The 20,922-nt window shown below is 43.5% G+C and overlaps 1 protein-coding gene across 1 annotated transcript in view; it reads right to left on the bottom strand.

Moving 5' to 3' along the window:
* crtac1b (cartilage acidic protein 1b) overlaps nucleotides 1-20,922 on the bottom strand; it is a 292,080-nt gene that overhangs the window by 125,777 nt on the left and 145,381 nt on the right. Inside the window, 1 exon segment of the mRNA XM_073027043.1 lies at nucleotides 13,579-13,713. Within this exon segment, the coding sequence (XP_072883144.1) occupies nucleotides 13,579-13,713 (135 nt within the window).

The raw sequence follows: 20,922 nt of genomic DNA on the forward strand, positions 1-20,922 counted from the left end.
TTGCATTAAAGCCTGGTTTGGAAACACCAGTGCCCTTGAACTGAAAAGCCTACAAAACGTAATGGATACAGCCCAGTCCATCTTGGGTAAAGCCCTCCCCACTGCTGAGCACATCTACATGGAGCACTGTCGTAGGAAAAAAAGCATCCATCATCAAGAACCCTCACCACCAGGAACAGTTACCACCCCTCAACCATCAGGCGCTTCACTCAACTTCACTCAAACCCCATCACTGAACTGTCCCCACAACCTATGGACTCACTTTCAAGAACTCTTTATCTGACGTTCTCGGTATCTATTGATTATTTATAATTATTAATAATATTATTTTTCATTTTTGTATTTGCAGAGTTTGGTGTTCTTTGGTCATTGGTTGGATGTCCGTCCTGACTCTATTGTGTTTCTTGTACTTACTGTGAACGCCCATAAGAAAATGAATCTCAGGGTTGTATATAGTGAATTATATGTAGTTTGATTATAAATTTACTTTGAAATTTATATCACCAGATCCAACGCTGACAGTAGCAAATTCAATTCCCACTCACCACACTTGAGTTCAGCATTATAAATAATACTCTCTGCATATCAACACCCTCCTGACATTGTCAGCTGGGCAAGAACATCCCCTGAGATCAGATTCATGCCAGATGTCGACACAACTGCAGAAGGATGACAGCTTCTGATGCCCATACTGTATCTACAGTTACATTCCCCTGCTCCCCCACCCCAGCCACCACATTCCCCCCACCCCCATGACATTGGGAGTGTGTGTGATGCTGTCCTATTTCTGGCCCACAGGGCATGTTTCCTCATCCCAAGTATCTGAAATGACAGACACACACACACACACACAGTGTCCCTGGGGGACACAAAATGACGGAGGTTGGTCGGCAATGAGATTTCAACATTAACGAGGTGCCTGAGAACATTCTTCCAATTAATATCTGTACAAGTGATGGCAGACAGATGTGAGGGGCGGCCTCTGGCTGCTGGACATGACGAAAGGCATTGCAGAGGTTCAGATCTCATGTCCGTCTGGTGGGGAAGGGACGCTAATCACACTGTGTGCACTTGAAACTTGGGCTGAGGAAACATTGGGTAATGAATCACTCTCAGATGTGGCCATGCACAGACAAGTAATCGCCGGGTGTCAGTCACTTTACAATTAAAACAGCCTGCACTTCCATCTCATATTTAAACCATAGAACACTACAGCACAGTACAGGCCCTTCAGCCCTCCATGTTGTGCCGACCCATATAATCCTTTAAAAAAAGTTCTAAATCCACGCTACCCCATAACCCTCCATTTTTCTTTCATCCCATGTGCTTGTCCAAGAGGCTCTTAAATACCCCTAATGTTTTAGCCTCCACCACCATCCCTGGCAAGTCATTCCAGGCACTCACAACCCTCTGTGTAAAAAAACTTACCCCTGATGTCTCCCCTAAACTTCCCTCCCTTAATTTTGGACATATGCCCTCTGGTGTTTGCTATTGGTGCCCTGGGAAACAGGTACTGACTATCCACCCTATCTATGCCTCTCATAATCTTGTAGACCTCTATCAAGTCCCCTCTCATTCTTCTACGCTCCAAAGAGAAAAGTCCCAGCTCTGCTAACCTTGCTTCATATGACTTGTTCTCCAATCTAGGCAACATCCTGGTAAATCTCCTCTGCACCCTCTCCATAGCTTCCTATAATGAGGTGACCAGAATTGAACACAACACTCTAAGTGTGGTCTCACCAGAGATTTGTAGAGTTGCAACATGACCTCTGTACTCTTGAACTCAATCCCCCTGTTAATGACAAGTTTTGCAAACAAAATTGAGATCTGTCTCAGGATCTCCTGGTAAGAAAGCAGGTGATCTGGACTCTGACACAGAAGACCCCTTGACCCTCTCGAGTCACAGTGTTAATCAGCACTGAACCAGGCTCTCTGGCCAAACTGGTCCACACTGACTAAGATTCCATCCAGGCTAGTCCCATTTGACCCATATCCTAACAAACCTTTCCTAGGGGAACAGTAATGTAGTGGTTAGTGTATCAGTATTATAGCCTAGTGTTACGAAGGATGAACAACTCTGATGGGCAGAAGGGTGCAGAGTCGCCCATGCCCCCTCCCTTTTGGAGAATCGCAAATCGCTACTATTTCGATGCTGTTAACAAGGAAGTAAGAGAGACAAAAGGAAATCTGCAAGGGCAGTTGTTATTGATAACAGCTCATGAAAGTTAATGAGAGAGAGGCACAGCTAAGGTGGAATGTCTCCTACTAACAAAAGAGGGATGGAAGCCATTGATTTACTGCTATTGTCTTTTGGAGAAGGATTGTTTACTTGGTACTGTTCTATTCATTGAAACCCCTCAGGGGGCAACCAGAGTGGGCTGGTTTGATGGGTTACATCATCCCAACCTGATTGACACCTGAGACCCCGTGAGTGGGGATAAAAGTGGGGTCTGGGGTAACACCCCTCAGACGCACCAGGAGAAATGCTAGTGAGCATCAGAACCCCCACGAGACAGGGTGGGAGATCGGAGACCGAACAAAGGGTCGGTAAATTGTAACTCACAGTGTTTTGTAGCGAGACCGGTGGGGGCTTGTGTGTGTGTCCACCCTTGCCTGGGTGACGAGTCCACCACGGAAGAACGGTCTAGCTAAAGGACGGAGGGGTCATACGTGAATGGCCACAACAACAACGCATCGACGGATCAAAATCATAAAGGAAGGTTGGCAAGATAATAACTGTTACTGTTCACATGTTTTTTTTCTCTCTCTATCTCTCTCTCCAACAATTGCAACACATCGACCGACCACTACTGCAGCTTGCATGAACTGAACTGAACTTTATATTTCCATCTGACAATTCATTATCCCCTAGACAACGATAGAGCTTGTTTCTTATTGATTATTATTATACCCGCACTTTTAGGTTTAGTATTGATGACGTATATTATCTGTATATTTGCATTGATATTATTTTTGTGTATTTTTACTAATAAATACCGTTGAAAATAGTATCACCAGACTCCAACGGACACTTCTATCTTTGCTGGTAAGACACCCAGTTACGGGGTTCGTAACAAATTGGGGCCTTGTCTCGAGATTTGATACCAAATTGGAGAGCCAGTGAATCGGGCAATAAGTCCAGACTTGGATCTGGTTGCGCGGGTAACCAGACAGGAAACCAGCAAAGATGGACGTAGATTAATTTACACAAAACCCGACTTTGAAGGCACTAGAGGATGCCACAAAGACGGACTTGGTAAATATTGCGAAAGGATTAAATCTCACAGAGGTGAGGTCGTCAATGAAAAAGTGGGAGATGCGGAGGGCCATAGCTCAGTATTATATTGAGAAGGATATGTTTTCGGCTGAGGTATTGGAACATATCCCTGAAAAGGTACCAGCTAGTGGGGCGGTTCAGTTAGAGTTGGAAAAATTGAGGCTGGATGCGGAACAGAAGAAAAGGGAGTATGAGCTCCAGCTAAAGGAGTTCGAGGTGAAAAGGGAGAAGGAAAGAGCTGAAAAACAGAGGGAGCATGAACTTAGGTTAAAACAGGCTGACAGGGAGGAAAAGGAGAAACAGAGGCAGCATGAGCTGGAAATGGAGAAGTTAAAGCAGCAGGGAATGGTCCAAGGGGCAGACCGAGAGGAGAAGTTTAATGTTAGTAGGGAGTTTAGGTTAGTACCTCCATTCGAGGAGACAGATGTTGATAGTTATTTCTTGCATTTTGAAAAGGTGGCAGTGAGTCAGAAGTGGCCCAGAGATCAGTGGGTGGCGATGTTACAAAGTGTGTTAAAAGGGAAGGCTCAACGGGCATATGCGGCATTATCCATGGACACGTCTGCGGATTATGAGGAAATAAAGCGGGCCATCCTTCGGACCTACGAGTTAATCCCTGAAGCATATAGACAAAAGTTCAGAGATTTAAAGAAACTGTAGAATCAGACGTATGCAGAGTTTGCCTATGAAAAGGGTGTGCTCTTGGATCGCTGGTGTGCTGCAGAAAAGGTGGAGGAGGATTTCCATCGTTTCAGAGAGTTAATTCTGATTGAGGAATTTAAAGGTTGTGTTTTGGATGATATCCAGACGTATTTGAACGAGAAGCCGAATAAGTCTATATCAGAATTTGCCAGGTTCGCAGATGAATATGCCCTAACCCACAAGAAAAAGTTTTCCTCGAATAAGAGTTACCAGAAAGATCATAGGGACAGTAGGGAAAGCCCGCCGGCTGAGGTAGAAAATAGGCCGGGAGCTAGTGGTAAAAGTAAGGAGGAAGAAAGGCAAGATGGCAGGAGGGGTCCTGGCTTGACCTGTTTTAATTGTGGAAAGGTGGGTCATATTGCATCTAAGTGCTTTGCTCCGAGGAAGGAGACAGGAAAAGGGAAAGCAGCAGTCCCTACAGGGTGTATTGTGTCGATCAGTAAATCGACGAGAAAGCCCCAGGTAGATAAAATACGAGAGGGGCGTCAGAAATTTATTTCAGAAGGGACTGTGTCTGTGAAAAAGGGAGAAACCCCAGTTCCAGTGCGGATCTGGAGAGATACTGGAGCTGAGCAGTCATTGATTCTCAGTAAGGTACTAGATTTTGGTCCTGAGACTGGAGAGGTAGTTTTAAGAGGTATAGGAAAAGGGACAGAAGCTGTGCCTTTGCATGGGATCATTATAAATTGTGACCTGGTATCGGGACCAGTTGAAATAGGGGTACGGTCAGAATTACCGAGAGACGGCGTGGACGTCCTTCTTGGTAATGATTTAGCAGGGGGTGAGGTGTGTTCAGCCGTGAAGCTGACGAGCAAGCCTGTGAGTGCTGAGGACCCGCCCCTAGATTCCAAGATCTATCCCGCATGCGCGATCACTCGCAGCATGTCGAGAAAGGCAGCTGAGAAAGAGACCAGTTTAAATGAGTCCTGTGTTGATTTGGCTGAGACGTTTTTACCAACCCTGTACCAAGAGGGGTTAGGGGATGGTAAAACGGAGAATAGGGAGGTGAAAGAGAGTAAAGGAGAGGAGGTAGACCTACCCTTAGCCAGGAGGGAATGTATAGAGGCACGGAGTAAAGATGAGAAACAGATAAGGCAGTTAGAAGGTCCAGGGTTGGACATGAATGATCTGTCTGGCTTGACGGAACTGTTTGAAGAAGTTGAAAAATTGAAATGTGTTCCCGATAATGATATAAGGGCAGTCCTAGATGAAAAGGATGCCGTTACCTTGAAGGAGTCTGCTGGGTTAGCAGATGAAGTTGTTTTAACCCGCAGGGTTGAGTTTACTCCGGATGGGAGTTGCCCAGAGAGTAACTGGGAAGATCAGGGGAACTTAGAATTTGAAAAAGGGACTGGTATGGAAAGCCTAGAAGAGGTAGATGTCCCATTTGAGTGTGTTCAAGATGTGGATGCACATGGTACTGAACCTAGTAATGAAACTCAGGAAAAGTCTGAGGTATCTGATTTGGTTGAAAAGGAATGCAGTCCTTTTGGGTCAGATGGACTTGGTTCAGTGAAGAAAGGGTTAACCTTGGTACCAGTGGGAAGTGAGAATTCTCAGTTGTTTGTGTTAGAAGGTGTGTTAAAAGTTAGTGAGGAGATGGGAGCTGGTGATGTGACTTATTATTGAAGGAGAAGGGAAAAGTGTAGTTCCTAAATTGAATAAAGAAAATTTAAAGTCTGGATTGGTTTCAGAAGCAGTAACCAGGCTGAAGGAACAATGGCTTGTTAACAAGGTACCTGTGAATCAATTACAGTTTGTTTTGGAATTTAAAGGTAAATAACTTGCAGATGTTAAACTGAAAACTAATAGAATGGTCCTGAAGATAAAACTAATGACTTGCTTAAAAATAAAGAATTGTGTGGAAGTTCAGAAAATGGGCTAAGTTTGGAAAACACTGTTGATAAGATAACTCCTATGAAAGGAGTGTGTGAAAGCCTATTCCACACTGGTGAGCAAGCTAACCACGTGAGAGTTAAGTGGAAAAGAGGCAAAGGTTGACAAAATGCCACTTTAAATAACAGGATCTGGTTTTGAGGGATTTCGACAAAGCATGTAAGTAATAAAGACAACACCATGGAAGATTGACCGTTAAGTTTAAAAGTAAAATAAAGATTAGTATTTGCATAAACTTTTGTAATGTACTACAGAATAATCACACATGTATTGGTTCACATTTTGTAATATATACTTAAGATCACAACTCTTTAGTTTTGTTTTGCTGAAGAACAGGAATAAAAATAGGTGGTTATTAAATTGGAGTCTGATGCTACAGGAATTTATTAAGGTACAAGATATTAAGATATTAAAGGAAGTGACAATGTAATCGCTAACTGTTTAGATGCTAAGTTAAATGTATATCTGTATTACTCTGTAGTTAAAAACTCTTTTGTATTGTGTTAGATTCTGTAATTCTGTAAGATTCTGTATTAGTTAATTTTCCCCTTTGGTGAAAATTCTTAGAAGGATGGGGGTGTTACGAAGGATGAACAACTCTGATGGGCAGAAGGGTGCAGAATCGCCCATGCCCCCTTCCTTTTGGAGAATCGCAAATTGCTACTATTTCGATGCTGTTAACAAGGAAGTAAGAGAGACAAAAGGAAATCTGCAAGGGCAGTTGTTATTGATAACAGCTCATGAAAGTTAATGAGAGAGAGGAACAGCTAAGGTGGAATGTCTCCTACTAACAAAAGAGGGACGGAAGCCATTGATTTACTGCTATTGTCTTTTGGAGAAGGATTGTGTACTTGGTACTGTTCTATTCATTGAAACCCCTCAGGGGGCAACCAGAGTGGGCTGGTTTGATGGATTACATCATCCCAACCTGATTGACACCTGAGACCCCGTGAGTGGGGATAAAAGTGGGGTCTGGGGTAACACCCCTCAGACGCACCAGGAGAAATGCTAGTGAGCATCAGAACCCCCACGAGACAGGGTGGGAGATCGGAGACCGAACGAAGGGTTGGTAAATTGTAACTCACAGTGTTTTGTAGCGAGACCGGTGGGGGCTTGTGTGTGTGTCCACCCTTGCCTGGGTGACGAGTCCACCATGGAAGAACGATCTAGCTAAAGGACGGAGGGGTCATATGTGAATGACCACAACAACAACGCATCGACGGATCAAAATCGTAAAGGAAGGTTGGCAAGATAATAACTGTTACTGTTCACATGTTCTCTCGTCTCTCTCTCTCTCTCTCCAACAATTGCAACACATCGACCGACCACTACCGCAACCTGCATGAACTGAACTGAACTTTATATTTCCATCTGGCAATTCATTATCCCCTAGACAACGATAGAGCTTGTTTCTTATTGATTATTATTATACCCGCACTTTTAGGTTTAGTAGGTTTACCCGAAGTTGTAGGGGAGAAGAAAGAAAAGGATAATAAATTTGAATGCATTGCTAGGGATGAAAAGAGAGGAGGAGGTGGAGAGTATCTTAAATGTATCTATTTTAATGCTAGGAGCATTGTAAGAAAGGTGGATGAGCTTAAAGTGTGGATTGATACCTGGAATTATGATGTTGTAGCTATTAGTGAAACATGGTTGCAGGAAGGGTGTGATTGGCAACTAAATATTCCTGGATTTAGTTGCTTCAGGTGTGATAGAGTAGGAGGGGCCAGAGGAGGAGGTGTTGCATTGCTTGTCCGAGAAAATCTTATGGCGGTGCTTTGGAAGGATAGATTACAGAGCTCCTCTAGGGAGGCTATTTGGGTGGAATTGAGGAATGGGAAAGGTGTAGTAACACTGATAGGAGTGTATTATAGGCCACCTAATGGGGAGCGTGAGTTGGAAGAGCAAATGTGTAAGGAGATAGCAGATATTTGTAGTAAACACAAGGTGGTGATTGTGGGAGATTTTAATTTTCCACACATAGATTGGGAAGCTCATTCTGTAAAAGGGCTGGATGGTTTAGAGTTTGTGAAATGTGTGCAGGATAGCTTTTTGCAACAATACATAGAAGTACCGACTAGAGATGGGGCAGTGTTGGATCTCCTGTTAGGGAATGCGATAGGTCAGCTGACAGATGTATGTGTTGGGGAGCACTTCGGGTCCAGTGATCACAATAGCATTAGCTTCAATATAATTATGGAGAAGGACAGGACTGGACCTAGAGTTGAGATTTTTGATTGGAGAAAGGCTAACTTTGAGGAGATGCGCAGGGATTTAGAGAGAGTGGAATGGGTCAAGTTGTTTTATGGGAAGGATGTAATAGAGAAATGGAGGTCATTTAAGGGTGAAATTATGAGGGTACAGAATCTTTATGTTCCTGTTCGGTTGAAAGGAAAGGTTAAAGGTTTGAAAGCGCCATGGTTTTCAAGGGATATTAGAAACTTGGTTCGAAAAAAGAGGGTTGTCTACAATAGATATAGGCAGCATGGAGTAAAGGAATTGCTCGAGGAATATAAAGAATGTAAAAGGAAACTTAAGAAAGAGATTAGAAAAGCTAAAAGAAGTTACGAGTTTGGTTTGCCAAATAAGGTGGAAGTAAATCCGAAAGGCTTCTACAGTTATATTAAAAGCAAGAGGATAGTGAGGGATAAAATTGGTCCCTTAGAGAATCAGGGTGGTCAGCTATGTGTGGAGCCGAGGGAGATGGGAGAGATTTTGAACGATTTCTTCTCTTCGGTATTCACTAAGGAGAAGGATATTGAATGGTGTAAGGTGTGGGAAACAAGTAAGGAAGTTATGGAACCTATGACAATTAAAGAGGTGGAAGTACTGGCGCTTTTAAGAAATTTAAAAGTGGATAAATCTCCGGGTCCTGACCGGATATTCCCCAGGACCTTGAGGGAAGTTTGTGTAGAGATAGCAGGAGCTCTGACGGAGATCTTTCAGATGTCATTAGAAACAGGGATTGTGCCGGAGGATTGGCGTATTGCTCATGTGGTTCCATTGTTTAAAAAGGGTTCTAGAAGTAAGCCTGGCAATTATAGACCTGTCAGTTTGACATCAGTGGTGGGTAAATTAATGGAAAGTATTCTTAGAGATAGTATTTATAATTATCTGGATAGACAGGATCTGATTAGGAGTAGCCAGCATGGATTTGTGCGTGGAAGGTCATGTTTGACAAACCTTATTGAATTTTTTGAAGTAGTTACGAGGAATGTTGACGAGGGTAAGGCAGTGGATGTAGTCTATATGGACTTCAGCAAGGCCTTTGACAAAGTTCCACATGGAAGGTTAGTTAAGAAGGTTCAGTCGTTAGGTATTAATGCTGGAGTAATAAAATGGATTCAACAGTGGCTAGATGGGAGATGCCAGAGAGTAGTGGTGGATAATTGTTTATCGGGATGGAGGCCGGTGACTAGCGGGGTGCCTCAGGGATCTGTTTTGGGCCCAATGTTGTTTGTAATATACATAAATGATCTGGATGATGGGGTGGTAAATTGGATTAGTAAGTATGCTGATGATACTAAGGTAGGAGGTGTTGTGGATAATGAGGTGGGTTTTCAAAGCTTGCAGGGAGATTTATGCCGGTTAGAAGAATGGGCTGAACGTTGGCAGATGGAGTTTAATGCTGAGAAGTGTGAGGTTCTACATTTTGGCAGGAATAATCCAAATAGAACATACAGGGTAAATGGTAGGGCATTGAGGAATGCAGTGGAACAGAGAGATCTAGGAATAGCAGTGCATAGTTCCCTGAAGGTGGAGTCTCATGTAGATAGGGTGGTGAAGAAGGCTTTTGGAACGCTGGCCTTTATAAATCAGAGCATTGAGTACAGAAGTTGGGATGTAATGTTAAAATTGTACAAGGCATTGGTAAGGCCAAATTTGGAATATTGTGTACAGTTCTGGTCACCGAATTATAGGAAAGATATCAATAAATTAGAGAGAGTGCAGAGACGATTTACTAGGATGTTACCTGGGTTTCAGCACTTAAGTTACAGAGAAAGGTTGAACAAGTTAGGTCTCTATTCATTGGAGCGTAGAAGGTTGAGGGGGGATTTGATCGAGGTATTTAAAATGTTGAGAGGGATAGATAGAGTTGACGTGAATAGGCTGTTTCCATTGAGAGTAGGGGAGATTCAAACGAGAGGACATGATTTGAGAGTTAGGGGGCAAAAGTTTAAGGGAAACACGAGGGGGTATTTCTTTACTCAGAGAGTGATAGCTGTGTGGAATGAGCTTCCTGTAGAAGTAGTAGAGGCCAGTTCAGTTGTGTCATTTAAGGTAAAATTGGATAGGTATATGGATAGGAAAGGAGTGGAGGGTTATGGGCTGAGTGCGGGTAGGTGGGACTAGGTGAGATTAAGAGTTCGGCACGGACTAGGAGGGCCGGAATGGCCTGTTTCCGTGCTGTGATTGTTATATGGTTATATGGTTATATGGTTATTGATGACGTATATTATCTGTATATTTGCATTGATATTATTTTTGTGTATTTTTACTAATAAATACTGTTGAAAATAGTATCACCAGACTCCAACGGACACTTCTATCTTTGCTGGTAAGACACCCAGTTACGGGGTTCATAACACTAACGATCACCAATCGGTGTTCAATTCCACCACTGTCTGGTAGGAGTTTGTATGTTCTCCCCATGACTGCATGGGTTTCCTCTTGGTGCTCCGGTTTCCTCCCACATTCCAAAGACAGAAGGGTTAGTGGATTAATTAGGCAGCATGGTTTTGTCAGATTAGGTCGGAAGAAAAGTTACTGTACTATATCTCTAAATAAATAAGTAATTCTCACATTCAATCCAGTTTTGCAAACTAAACTGAGGTCAGTATCAGGATCTCCTCATGAGATAGCCCATAGTTCGGACTCTTGACACAAGAGAGTCATAGACTTATAGAGCTCAGAAACAGGCCCTTCAACCCAACTGGTCCATACCAACCACGATATTCATCCAAGCTTGTCCTGTTTGCCCGTGTTTCACCCATATCTCTCTAAACCTTTCCTATCCCTGTACCTGTCCAAGTACCTTTTAAATGTTGTCATAGAAACAGGCCACTGTGTCTGTGCTGACTATCAGACCTATCTATACCAATTCTACTCACTTGCACCAATTCCATATCCCTGCTCCTTCACGTAACTGTCTTGGTGGTCTTAAATGTTACCATCAGATAGAAGATACAGAAGCCTGAAGGCACACACTCAGCGATTCAGGAACAGCTTCTTCCCCTCTGCCATCCGATTCCTAAATGGACATTGAAGCTTTGGACACTACCTCACTTTATTTAATATACAGTATTTCTGTTTTTGCACATTTTAAAAAATCTATTCAATACATGTAATTGATTTACTTGTTTGTTTGTTTATTTATTTATTTATTTTCTCTCTCTGCCTGATTATCTATTGCATTGAACTACTGCTGCCACGTTAACAAATTTCACGTCACATGCCAGTGATAATAACCCTGATTCTGATTCTAATTCTGAAATGTTGTTCTTTTTCTGCCTCCTCCATGGTATGTGTGCAAAGTTTACCTCTCAGCTAACATCATGTTAGTTAAGGAGCAAATATTCCCTCAGCTTCCATGTTTAAAACTGATATCTGCCACATTCACACTACACTCCAAAACGAAGCCTTCCTCCCAGCCCACTCTCCCAGAGGAAAAGACAACAAACTGAGAAAATATTTTTTAAAAATTAATAATAATAAATATCAAAAACAAGAGATAAAGAGCACTTGAAATGAGTCCATAGTTTGTAGGTATTCTGTATGGTAGTATAGCAGTGGTTGAGGGTTTGGGACCCCTGGTGCTGCAGGTCATATATTGATGATAACTGGACAGAGATTTTTTAAAACAAGCCTTATTGAAGTTCCCGACAAAGATTTGCAAAGTGTTGGGTTAGACTGTTTCTTGATTGCTGATGGCAATATTCAATACATCAAGTACCTGCTTAGCACCAGCCTTTGGTGGTATGTAAACTGCAGTCAGGATCACGGAGAACTCTCTTGGTAAGTAGAACATTCAATGTTAGATCATTAGAGATATGTCAGTAGAACAAGAGTGAGCCAAGTCTTTGTGAAACAGAGGACACAGCAATTCCTCATTTCCCTCCAAATCAGAAATCTTGCCCTTGGGTCCTCATTCTTGTTCTCCAGCAACTGTACACTTGCTAACAAGTTGTTGGGTAAAGGAAGTTTCATGCCCTTTTGTTTTAGTTTGGCTTCCTGTCCTCCCTCTCTTTCGGTTGTGGTGATGTACCTTCATCTGCCTGACAGCTAGTCCGTCGAGTCCTTCAGAAGATTAAGAAATCACTATTTCTTTCAGACAGTTTGAAAATACATTACTTAAAGTGAAGTTGCAGGTTACAGATTTCAGAGCGAGTAGTTCAAAAGAAGTATATTTAGAAGTTCTGTAAGCTGCCCACAGCATGTCACTGTGATTCACAAGCATCAGATTGAAACAAACAAAGTTCCTCATTCGCCAGCATTTCTTGGACTACCCACGACTGCACTTCATTGGCTACACACTGGTCTTTCCCGAGACAAACCATTCTTTCTGATTCCAGGGCGTTCCAAAGGTCCTTGCGACCAACTGGATGTGTACGCTGCAGTTTAACGTACGAAATTGAGTAGCCAGGTTGGCGCAGGAAAATTCCACAGACAGCAAGGGTGACTGCACTGAGCAAGCCTGCTTCCAGTGAGAAAGGCTGAAAGGTTAGCTTTGCGTCACGTGTTACAGTGAAATATCGAAAATGCTTCGTTTGCATCAACGACCAGCAGACTGAAGATTCAACGGGGGGGGGGCCGCCCGCAAGTGTCGCCATGCTTCTGGCACTAACATATCATGCCAACAACTTACTAACCCCAACCCGTACATCTTTGCGAAGTGGGAGGCAACCAGCGCACCTGGAGGTCACGGGGAGAACGTAAAAACTCCTTACAGACAGTGGCGGAAATCAAACCCCAAACATCACTGGCACTGTAAAGCAACTAATCTCCTACCGTGCTGCCCCACGTGCACAAGGGATTTGATGCCACAGCTCTCTCTGTCAGAGGAAGCGTGGTCATATAAGAAGAAAAAATAATAAAAATAACCAATAAATAAGTAAATCAATTTCAGTATATTGAATAGATTAAAAGTCGTGCAAAAAATAGAAATAATATTTACAAGGAGATTTACAAGGATGTTGCCTGGATTGGAGAGCATGCCTTATGAGAATAGGTTGAGTGAACTTGGCCTTTTCTCCTTGGAGTGACGGAGGATGAGATGTGTCCTGATAGAGGTGTATAAGATGATGAGAGGCATTGATCGTGTGGATGGTCAGAGGCTTTTTCCCAGGGCTGAAATGGGCCACATGAGGGGGCATAATTTTAAGCTGCTTGGAAATAGGTACCAAGGGAATGTCAGGGGTAATTTTTCCACACAGAGAGCGGTGGGTGCGTGGAATGCACGGTGGAAAGGATACAATAGGGTCTTTTAAAAGCCTCTTAGATAGGTACATGGAGCTTAGAAAAGTAGAGGGCTTTGCACTAGGTACATTCTAGGCAGTCTCTAGAGTAGGTTACATGGCCTGCACAACATTGTGGGCCGAAAGGCCTGTAATGTGCTGTAGATTTCTATAATCTATGAGTTGCTGGAGCATTGCTTGGACCCCATGAACCTTAACAGAAACACGACCTCTTTGGTCCCCACTCACCGGCCTCTGCTGCAATGTCTGTGAAGGTGCCGTCTCCATTGTTCTTGAACAGGAAGTTGGGTCCATTCTCGTTATCACAGAAAATGTCGGAGTGATGGGGGCTGACGATGGGCCCGACTGCCACACCACGGCCACCTGGGGGGGGGGACAGAGGGGAGAGATGAGACAGGGGAAGGTCGTCTGAGCAACAGTAGTGGTGAAACCTCACAGTCAGCAAGGTGTCCACCACACCAACACCAAGGCTTTAGGAACTGTGAATGTTTCCACGGGCTATCTAACCCAAACCAGCCGATGACCCGGGGAGCGGGAGGCCAACATGATGGAAATGGACAATCAAAAGCAACTTCACACATGAAGGGTCTCGGCCCGAAACGTCGACAGCGCTTCTCCCTATAGATGCTGCCTGGCCTGCTGTGTTCTACCAGCATTTTGTGTGTGTTGTTGTTCACACATGAGTTATACATTTGAATACATTGCAGTAATCTTTTAGAACACAGAATATAGATCACAGAACACGGAACACAGAACATGGAACACAGAACACAAAACAGTACAACACTGGAACAGGCCCAATGGCTGACAACATCTGTGCTGAAAACAACTCCATATTAAACTAATCTCCTCATTCTGTACATGATCCATAGCTCTCCATTTGCTCCGTATTCATGAGTCTGTCTAACAACCTTTTATGCACCACCATGGAATCTACCTCTAACACTCTCCCTGTCACCCTGTTCCGAGCACCCACCACTCTGTATAAAAAGAAACCTTTTTTTTGCATATCTTCTTTGGATATTCTGCCTCTTACATTAAACGCAGATCCTCTGGTGTCTGTGACATTTTCATCCTGGGAAAAAGATTGTGACTATCTACTTGACTGCCTCATCATTTTATGGACTTCTATCAGTCCTCCCCCTCAGCATCCCAGGTTCAAACATGTGAAGTTCCAAACCCCCAGGTTCACAAATAACTACTCCTCTTCAACCATTTGGTAGTGTAGTGGTTAGCACAGCGCTTTACGGTACCAGTGACCTGGGTTCTCTTCCTGCCGCTGTGTGTAAGAAGTTTGTATGGACTCCCCGTGACTGCGTGGGTTTCCTCCAGGTGCTCCAGTTTCCTCCCACACCCCAAAGACCCACCAGTTGGTAGGTTGATTGGGCCATTGTAAATTGTCTGAGGGACGGGCCTGAACTGGACACTGGTGCCATGGCAACAAGGCAACCAATGGGAAAGAGCTGCTGCATCCTTCAAACGGGCCAATTGATGACCGGCGCGATGGAAGTGGCTTTCGACGGACAAGTAAACTAACCTCCACATAACACTATGTTCACAGTCAATGTGTTTAGTAGTGTTCTATTACATTCCTTAAAACCAATAGCACTGTTGCCACTCATGTGGACCCCTGCAGGGGTACAGCACTACAATGATTGAGGGGCTTCCTCACCCAACCTGGCCCCTCCCTGTCCAGTGCTCAACACAATGGTCCCTCCCCACTGAGCCCTTGTAGTGACTGCACCGAGCTTCAGTGCATCTCTCAGCATGTATTCCCACAACCTAGAAGGTTCCAGTTGGCAGTATTCCTCCATGGACATCTCCCCGTGCTGGTAGACCAAAGTGTGTCTTTCACCAAGCTAATGACCTACTAACACTTGATGTCCGCCTCTGTGGGCGACCCTGGGAAAAGAGAATCCACTGCTGGGGTCGAACTGTGACACAGGGTCTTCCATCTTCCGCCACACCCTCTTCACAAACCCACAGTCCACAAAGAGGTGAGCAACCATCTCCTCTCCATTAGCGTCTCTGCCTCTATCCCCTATGGATTAACGCCAGAACTGTGACCGCTTCACTATGCACCCAGCTCCCCGCTCCTGCACCAAACTGTTAGTTTTTGTAACTTGAAAACATAAAGCTATTTGAAAGAAAAAAAATGGAAGCCCGGGACAATACGTATATTCATTTTCTTTTATTTTAGTGAAGTATGCACTTAACGACATGGTGGTCCAATGTTATTTGCCATTCATTTACTTTTACATAAAACCCAAAATGAATTATGCAAAACGAGAAAGAATGCTCAATCAAACAACATACATATTTATAAGACTAAAATATTACTGAAATACTAAACACACATCACTCCTTTCTTCTTGGTTATAAACTCCAACTCAGTATTCAGGACAAAAGATTTCATCTTTGCGGAAGATTTCTTACTCTTGTGCAATTAAGTCTTTCCTGACAAGGTAGGGAGAGGGTGTCACTCTGTTGAACTTGAGCTTGAAGAGGGTGGATGGGAAGGAGTACAAATTTGTAGGTGATAGGTGAGACCTGGTAAGGGGGGGGGGGGTGGAATTGAGAAGCTGGGAGGTGATAGGTGTAACGATCTCAACACTGAGCAAGGGATGTAGAGAACAAAGAAGAGGTAAACTCCTTGGGACCGTGCTGTATCTCTCAATAACTTCAATAAATAAATACACCTTTCCATGTACCTGTCCAACTACCTTTCAAATGCTGCTAATGAGAATCAGAATCAGGTTTATTATCACTGACAAGTGGCATGAAATTTGCTGTTTTGCAGCAACAGCACGGTGTAAGAAACCAAATTACTATAAGTTACAATCATAGAGGTGAAGCATGGGCAAATGGGACCAGTTTAGCCAGGAATCTTGGCTGGCATAGACCAGTCGGGCTGAAGGGACTGCTTTCTGTGCTGTGTGACTCTAATATTGGAACAGTCTGATAAACTGTTAATGCAAACGCGGCATGTATCAACTCTTGTTAAGGTCAAGCAGCAAAGAAAAATGGTCAGCTAAGTCAAAAATAACTACAAAGAATGTGCTGAAATAATTATGTTCAAAACTTGCAGGATGTCAATGTCAATTGATTGTGGGTGCTGCTTTGGAAGCGGGCGCAAGCAGAGAACAAGTACGTTAAGCCTACCGGGAACATGTGAATGAACACAAGAGATTCTGATTCTTGAACTGCACACATGAAATCCAGGAGAAACTCAGGAATATGTGCCTAAGACTTTTGCATAGTACTGTATATCCTGAATGGGTGGGAGAGACACCGGTGCTGTTGTCAGCAGTTCCAGGGTCTTGCAATCTGATGCACTGCAATTCCCAGACCAGATGGTGTTATTCTGACTTCTGCCCCTTCCTTTCCAGTCCTGATGAAGGGTCTCCGCCTGAATTATCAACTATTTATCACTATCAGAAGTGCTGCAAATGCAGTGCCTCCAGGATTATCAAAGACCCCTCCCTTTCTTCCCACAGTCACTTTGACCTCTTGCCATCAGGCAGAAGATGCTATAGCACAAGAAATGGGACTGTCAGGCTATGTAACAGCTTCCTGCCCCAGGCTGTTGGGCTTCTTAACATCCTCCTGCCACCCAGCACATATATATAACCTGTCTGAATACCTGAATACCCTACCACCAACAACCACCCCACCACCCCCCACTCCCCAACTTACAGACACACACCCCTCCTGCTCTGGCCACTCTTCGTCTTTTATTGCTGCGGTTTCACATTTTTATACAACTGCTTGTTTTACTACAATAGTGCCAATAGCATTAAACTGAATTACATAAATGTGCACCTTGCATTTCTGAGGTCAAAGTGCATGTTTGGTCAACATGTCAATCTTCAGGCCACGTCACTCAGGGACTTGTGCTAATATTATATTGTGACTGTGTGTGTTGGATCATAACTATATGTACTGTGTCTGGCTATATGTCCAGTGTCTGACTGTAAGTACTGTGGCTATATGTACTGTGTTTTGCACCTTGGCCTCAGAGGAACGATGTTTTGTTTAGCTGTATACATGTATGTGATTGAATGACAATGAACTCAAAGTTGAACTTGAAGAAGGTGGAAGGTAGACAAAGGAGTACAAGCTGGCAGCTGATAGGGGAGGCCAGGTGAGAGGGAGGGATGAAGTGAGAAGCCGGCAGGTGATAGGTGAGACCAGGTGAGAGGGAGGGATGAAGTGAGAAGCCGGCAGGTGATAGGTGAGACCAGGTGAGAGGGAGGGATGAAGTGAGAAGCCGGCAGGTGATAGGTGAGACCAGGTGAGAGGGAGGGATGAAGTGAGAAGCTGGCAGGTGATAGGTGGAACAAACTCAGGCTGAACACTAAGGAAGGGGTGTAGAGACCAAAGAAAAGGTTAAAACACACACGAGGGGTGATTGATATGTTCATGGCCTAAGATAGAAGAAGTCAATTTTAGAAAACCTAGCACGTTTATTTTTCAACATAGTCCCCTCCTACATTTACACACTTGGTCCAGCGGTCGTGGAGCATACGGATCTTGGACTTCCAGAAAGTGTCCACAAATGGATGATTGATAAGTTCGTGGCCTAAGGTAGAAGGAGATGAGTTATACAGCTCTCGTTACATGTACATGCAGTTCAACTCTTTGAGTGATTATGCAGAAAGTTTGAAGTTAATAACTCATCTCCTTCGACCTTAGGCCACGAACATATCAATCACCCCTCGTGTGTATATATTGATTAAGCATTCTTGTATTCTTGTTCATTTAAATAATTCATTACAGGTTATATGTATCAATACGTGAATTGCATATATCATCACATTACGTACACATCTCGCTTAAAGTAAATTCGAAGGTAGGCTCACATTTTGGTCTCCCGTGTCTTTGTTGGAATTAGTTTAATGTTTTGAAGTTACAAAACATAACACCAACAACAACGCAGAGTAAAGTGCAAAAGCTACAGAGAAAGTGTACTACAAGTCAACAGTACAGCGCAAGATAACGAGGTAAGATTGTGAGGCCAAGAATCTATCTTATCATACAACAGGCCTGTTTAAGAGTCTGATAACAGGAGGAGTAGAAGCTGTCCTGAGCCTGGTGGTGCTTGCTCTGAGACTTTCGTATCTTGTTCGGAGAAGAGAGAATGTCCAGGGCAGATGGTACCTTTGATTAAGCTGGCTGCTTTACTGAGGTAGTGAGTGAAGGGGAGGTTGGTTCTGGAATATATTTTCTGTGTCTCTCTGGTTTCTTGCAGTCATTGGCAGAGTAATTGCCGTTCTAAGATGCTGTGCATTCAGACAGAATGCTTTCTATGGTGCATCAATAAAATCTGGTAAGGATAGACACGACCTTCTGCTCTTATGGTCATGAACAGGATATGAAGTGTAATGAGCAAAGGTTAGGGGTAAGGAAACTCAGGAAACTGGCAGTTCATAAACCTAGACAGAGGGAGAGTTAGTAATTAATGATGGTTAATGGCAGAGTTTCAGATGGTGATGAGGAGGCGTACAGGAGTGAGATAGACCAGCTGGTTGAGTGGTGTCACAACAACCTTGCACTCAGTATCAGTAAGACCAAGGAACTGATTGTGCACTTCGAGAAGGGGAAACCTGGAGAACGCACACCAGTCCTCATCGAGGGGTCAGATTTGGAAAGGGTGAAAAGCTTCCAGTTCCTGGGTGTCAGCAATTCTGAAGACCTGATTCTGATGTTAAAGAAAGAAAGAGAGGGGGAGAGTGTGTGTGTGTGTGTGTGTGTGTGTGTGTGTGTGTGTGTGTGTGTGTGTGTGTGTGTGTGTGTGTGTGTGTGTGTGTGTGTGTGTGTGTGAGTGTGTGTGTGTGTGTGTGTGTGTGTGTGTGAGAGAGAGAGAGAGAGAGAGAGAGAGAGAGAGAGAGAGAGAGGGAGAGAGAGAGAGAGAGAGAGAGAATAAAACAGACATCTCCGGGAAAGAGAACAGGACACAGTTATGTAGAGGTGAAGGTCAGACTGTGAGTATTACCTTTGTCAACTATTGTTCTATATACAGAATGCAACATAATGAATCTATTGTGCTTATACCCTACAAGTGTAACATGGAATCTTGTAGTCATAGACAAATACCTTGCGTTAGTTTAAATTAAATTCTAAAAATAAAACAAGCTACCGGTTGGCAATTCTCGATGGTTGTTTTGGGTTTAATATTTTTTTTAAAAAGGAAGCAGTGTAGAGTGAGTAATAAGTGACTGTACCAGACACAATGTTTGTCCAGGTATTGCCTTTGGTTCGTGGGCACTGCTTTCATTAAATCTATTTTATTTCTTTAGAGATACAGCATGGTAGCAGACCATTCCAGCCCACGAGACTACACTCCCCATATGACCATAAGAGATATGAGCAGATTTAGGCCATTCAGTCCATTGAGTCTGCTGTGCCATTCCATCTTGGCAGGTTTATTATCCCTCTCAAACCCATTCTCCTACCTTGTCCCTGTAACCTCTGATGTCCTTACCAAACAAGAACCTATCAGCCTCTGTTTTAAATATATCCAATGACTTGTTCTCCACAGCCATCTGTGGCAATGAATTCTGCTGGTTCACCACCCTCTGGCTAAAGAAATTTCTTCTCATTTCTGTTCTAAATGGACATCTTTCTATTCTGAGGCAGTGCCCTCTGGTCTTAGATTCCCCAATTAAAGGACGTATCCTCTCCACATCCATTCTATCTAAGCCTTTCTATATTTGATAGGTTTCAATGAGATTCCTCATCATTCTTCTAAACTCCAGTGAGTACAGGTCCAGAACCATCAAACACTCCTCAGATGTTAACCCTTTCATTACTGGAATCATTTCTGTGACCCTCCTCTGCACCTTCTCCAATGAGCCAGTACACAGTTTGTTAGATAATAGGCCCAAAGCTGCTCACAATACTCCAGGTGTGGGCCGTGCCAACTATCAAGGACCCATTTACACCAAGTAAAACATAGAAACTACTAGAGCAAGTCATCTATGGAAAAAGTTATAGAATCATAAAAAAATACAGCACAGAATCAGGCCCTTTAGCCCATCTAGTCTGCGCTGAAATATTTAACTTGCCTACTCCCATCCACCTTCACCAGGACCATAGTCCTCCATACGCCTATCATCCATGTGCCTGTCCAAGCTTCTCTTAAAGTTGAAATCAAGCTCGCCTGCACCACTTGCACTGGCAGCTCATTCCACACTCTCACCACCCTCTGAGTGAAGAAGTTTCCCCTCATGCTCCCTTTAAACTTTTTACCTTTCACCTTTAACCCAGTCGTAGTCCCACCCAACCTCAGGGGAAAAAGCCATCTTGCATTTACCCTATCTATACCCCTCATAATTTTGTATACCTCAATAAAATCTCCCCTCAGTCTTCTACATTCTAAGGAATAAAGTCCTTATAACTCAGGTCCTCAAGTCCCAGCAACATCTCTGTAACTTTTCTCTGTACTCTGTCAACCTTATTTACATCTTTTCTGTAGGTAGATTTACCAAAACTGCACATAATATCCAAATTTGGCTTCACCAACATTTTATGCATCTTCAACGTAACATCCCATCTCATGTATCAGTACTT

Source organism: Hemitrygon akajei, chromosome 23 (assembly GCF_048418815.1).
Source record: "Hemitrygon akajei chromosome 23, sHemAka1.3, whole genome shotgun sequence".
Classification (NCBI taxonomy): Eukaryota; Metazoa; Chordata; class Chondrichthyes; order Myliobatiformes; family Dasyatidae; genus Hemitrygon; species Hemitrygon akajei.